Here is a 4,187-nt window from a genome sequence, read left to right on the forward strand (position 1 = left end):
CATATAGAACAATGTAGCAAAACACAACACTAACATTGCTATAAGTACAACCTCAAACTTCTTGCCGGGATTTCTCTCAGTTGTTGAGATCATTAGCTTTGCACGGTTCCCAGACTTGCAAATGAGATTTTTCATTTCAAGTGCTCCACAACTCTCCGCTTCTCTAAGCAATGGGTCCACCTCATCTAATGTGCTTCCTCTTGCTGCAATTTCTTCCATTTCAGTTATTTCAGCAGACATTGTAATAAAAAGTGAGAGGTTTTAAAGGGACTAGTCAAAGGAAATGAAAATAATAAATTTTAGGAGTAGATTGTATTTAGTAAATGTTAAGAATTAAAAAATCTATAGAATTTTTATTTTTTTTATTTTTACTATTCGATTAATTAGATTGTCTCGTTTTTATTATTTTATTATTATAAATAACGCTATTAGTGAGGGGTTAGATTGAACAACACGTGGAGTTAAGAGGTTCAATTAAAATAAAAATTAGTTAAGGGATCAATTGCAAAAGCAGAACAAGTACGTGGGCCAGTTATGTATTTAGCCAATAGAAAACTAAACTTGTAGCCTTCGTTTGTATTTCCTTATATACTGACATTGACAGTGGCCGTTACCAGCATTTGACGGTCGCCAGCCGGCTAATTGAAGTGCCGCTTACGGTGGTGAAGTTAAGGTATAAATCACAGATACTCTCTCTCACTATCCCGTTCTCTAGCATTAACATTTATTTTTATTTTACTTTTGAGATAGTTTGCAAATGCCAATGTAGGAACGACCTGCTGTTATTTGTTTCTATTTTTTTTCTTAATTCTCTTGGACCAGTTATTATTAATTAGTTTTCTTAAAATTTATATAGTTTTTGGTTAAAAGCAATAAAGCTATTATCTGATTGGATTGGCAGATGAGGAGTTTGGTTGGAGTTATTGGAAGGTCCTTCTTTTTGTCAAGGTTTCTTCTTTTTCTTCCTCAAAGAATTAGGGTTTCTCCCATTAAGGTAATTGCTCTTTCTCTTTTTCTTTTTTAGATTTTTTAAATTTCTTAAAGTTTTTTTTCAAGTGTGTTTGAAAGGTATATTAATGCAGTGATTCAATTCATGTGAATTCTGTTTAGTCAGTTCTTGTGTTTGGATAGCTCTTAGTTGGTATTCAATTCATTGGGAAAGGAATGATATCAAATTGCTTATATTTATTCCAAACAAGGTGTTAGGAATTCATTTATAGTTTTAGGGCTGACAAGCTGTGATTTTGTTTGCATTTAAATAGAAAGATTGATGATTATACCTCTAATACAGAGTTGTATGATATCCATCCCAGTTGGTTCCCCCTGGATGTCTTCACTTGTTGAGGGTGTAACTGAAGTTATTGTCAATTATAAGTTAATTGCAACCCAGGCATCTCTAAATGAGGATGAAGTTGCAGAGGCTTACTTGAACATAATTCTTGCTGCCATTCAAAACGCTCCAAGCTCCATTGAAGAAATTTGCACTGGTTATCTTCATAAGCTATGCAATTCCGGAAGTCTTTTTGTTGCTGTTAGATTGCTGCAATCTTTACAGAATAGAAATATCACCCTTGGTCCTAATGCTTATAATCTTGTTATGGAAGCAGCAGGTGAAGCAAATAAAGCTGACATTGTATCTCGGGTTTTCAAGGATTTAATGATGTCTTGTAAATCTTTGCCTTCAAGTTCTTTTATTAATCTTGCAAGGGGTTTCATAAACACAAATGATCATGTTCTGTTAATGAAATTTGTTAAAGAAGTATTGGAGCTGGCTTTTCCAAGAAGTATGGTGGTCATAAATAGAATTATATTTGCCTTTGCTGAATGTAGGCAGTTTGATAAGGCCCTGCTGATATTTGATCAGATAAAGGATTTAGAATATAAGCCAGATTTGATCACATATAATATGGTTTTGCATATTTTAGGTCGTGCTGGTCGAGTTGATGAAATGCTCTATGAGTTTTCTTCCATGAAGGAAGCAGGAATAGTCCCAGATTTTATTTGCTACAATACATTATTAAACCAGTTGCAGAAGGCAGGAAGATTGGATTTGTGTTTGGTATACATAAGGGAAATGGGTGAGAGTGGCATTGAAGCAGATTTGCTTACATATACTGCATTGATTCAAAGTTTTGGCAAGTCAGGGCACATTGAGGAGTCCTTGAGGCTCTTTGATGATATGAAGACAAGGCAAATCCGTCCGTCAATCTATATATATCGATCTTTAATCAATACTGCAAAGAAAATGGGAAAAGTGGAGTTGGCAATGACCCTTTTAGAGGAGATGAATGCATCTCCTCCGAATCTGGCTGGTCCAAATGATTTCAAACGGAAAAGGAGGTAGTTAAACTCATTATTTTCTGAATTATGACGGAACTTTCCGAGTTCACAACTTTATAAGTTAAATCAAGGTTCCTGTGAGGGGTTGTGGTTTAAGTGACAAGGCTTAACTCCCTAGTGATTTGGTGGAAGGTCAAAGGCTCGAGTCTCTTGACAGTTATGGGATGTGACTAGTGAGATTTATCTGTTCAGTGGCTGTTTTCTGTTGTGCCTTCTTTGTGCTGGGGTCAGTCTATCAGCTCATTGCTCAACCTTGACTTAAGGGAGCACTTGACTGTGCTGTACCTCTATTGATCCATTGTTAGTGGTATGTTTGTTCTCCCATTTGCTTTTTCATCTACTTTTGTTGGTGCTCATTACCTGGCCAGTCACTTTTAATGATGCTACTGTTTGATCCTTGTTAGTACCATTATACATGCTATTTTTCTTGTGTTATTAAACAACTTTAACTAACGGAGATACAAATGAAAATACTCTATGCATAATCAATATATCAATATTTCAATGTTTAGCTGTTGTGGGAACTGACAAGTATTGTGGAGAATGTGTAATGCCTGATTAATCATGCTGTAAGTTTACACTTTGGTGATAGATGTTGCCTTTTTACATGCTCTTAAATCTGCAGTAGCTTTAGAGGGATCTTCTATTGCTGGAGATTTGAGAGTTGAGAATGGAACAAAGTGCCCTGTGGAATGTGGACAGATTTCTTCCTTATGCAATGTCAGCTCTTATAAATTTTCTATGATGATGTATGCTAAAAGTGGAAATTTATATGAAGGTCTTTGTTGTTTTTTTTTCTCTTATTTTCTTTATAAGAAAAAAAGAAAACCTTTAAAGAGAAGCTTTCTATCAATGATGGTTGGTGGTGTTGGCTTGATACAATTATTTTGTCATATTGGAGCTGATCACGTCCAAGGACAGAAAAGTCATTTAGCAGCCTTTTTATCATTAAAATTTGTTAGTTCAATTTTGACAATGATTAACAGAAAAATTTTGCATCTAAGTCTTATCCAATAATTTCTTTCCCTTTTGCAATTTCGGAGAATACTTGAAACAACTTTCTTTAGTTAATATTTTAACATTATAAAGTATGTCTAATCTTTGCCTTTTGTTTGAATTCTAACTGTCTTAATTATTTTTATCAGACAATATCTACATTTATCCATATTCTTCTCTTGATTTGCAACTCATTTGCAGCGGTGGAGCACATCTCCCATTATATGATGCTACTCCATGGAAAGCATAGTTCCCAACTAATTTTAATCAGTTGTTAATAACTCAATCGAAGGTAATAGAATAAGGTGGTTCCTGGAACTGGATTTCATCACCTGATGACAAACCTTGAACTTTTAGAAACTTCTTTTAAAAGTTTTGCCTGCTTAGAAACATTTTTGTTGTATTACTAAATTGTTGTAAATGAAAGTGTAGAAGCACATAGCATTATGCAACCAATCTGCAAAAATTGAGAAAAAGGTATGAAATTTTAGATATTGAATTGCAGCTTTTCATTTCAGTTTAGTGTGTTTGTATTTTGTGGCAAGTGATGGGTACACTACCTGTAAGGTAAAGTAATTCTAATACTTTTATCTGAATATTGAAGATTCCCTTGAAGGAAACTATGAAGTAGTTCAAGAATATCTTGTTAGCATGCATGTTTCTTTATGTTCTTTGAGAAAAAGCAGTAACTACATTTTATGGGCATCTTATATGCAACATGATCAGCAATATTATATTTTCATTTCTAAGTTGGGCAGTAGTTTTGTTTTGCTTTAATATAATCTGGCAGATATCTAATGACAAGTGAGTTCCAGTAACATATAGGCTATATGATTAATTAATGCTTATTC

The 4,187-nt window shown here is 34.0% G+C and overlaps 1 protein-coding gene across 4 annotated transcripts; it reads left to right on the forward strand.

Annotated features, from left to right (window-relative positions):
- Positions 1-520: 520 nt before the first annotated feature.
- On the forward strand, positions 521-3,975 carry LOC8273002 (pentatricopeptide repeat-containing protein At1g11900). 4 transcript variants are annotated; one of them, XR_007217669.1, is made up of 4 exons: positions 521-673; positions 902-994; positions 1,292-2,647; positions 3,538-3,975. XR_007217669.1 is itself a non-coding variant. In XM_015727849.3 (3 exons), the coding sequence occupies exons 2-3, from the start codon at positions 902-904 to the stop codon at positions 2,342-2,344; spliced, it is 1,146 nt and encodes a 381-aa protein (XP_015583335.1). In that variant the 5' UTR covers positions 521-673; the 3' UTR covers positions 2,345-2,694. The 4 variants fall into 4 exon arrangements, 1 of the variants encoding a protein (XP_015583335.1); XR_003080817.2 differs by lacking the exon at positions 3,538-3,975 and adding an exon at positions 2,966-3,138; XR_007217673.1 differs by having other exon boundaries at positions 526-673; positions 1,314-2,647.
- Positions 3,976-4,187: the final 212 nt, after the last annotated feature.

Source organism: Ricinus communis, chromosome 1 (assembly GCF_019578655.1).
Source record: "Ricinus communis isolate WT05 ecotype wild-type chromosome 1, ASM1957865v1, whole genome shotgun sequence".
Taxonomy (NCBI): Eukaryota; Viridiplantae; Streptophyta; class Magnoliopsida; order Malpighiales; family Euphorbiaceae; genus Ricinus; species Ricinus communis.

Bases quoted from the DNA above. Each gene is read 5' to 3' on its own strand.
- LOC8273002 (XM_015727849.3), top strand. From the start codon at position 902: ATGAGGAGTTTGGTTGGAGTTATTGGAAGGTCCTTCTTTTTGTCAAGG. The intron at 995-1,291 runs GTAATTGCTCTT...CCTCTAATACAG, and splicing joins TTAGGGTTTCTCCCATTAAG to AGTTGTATGATATCCATCCC.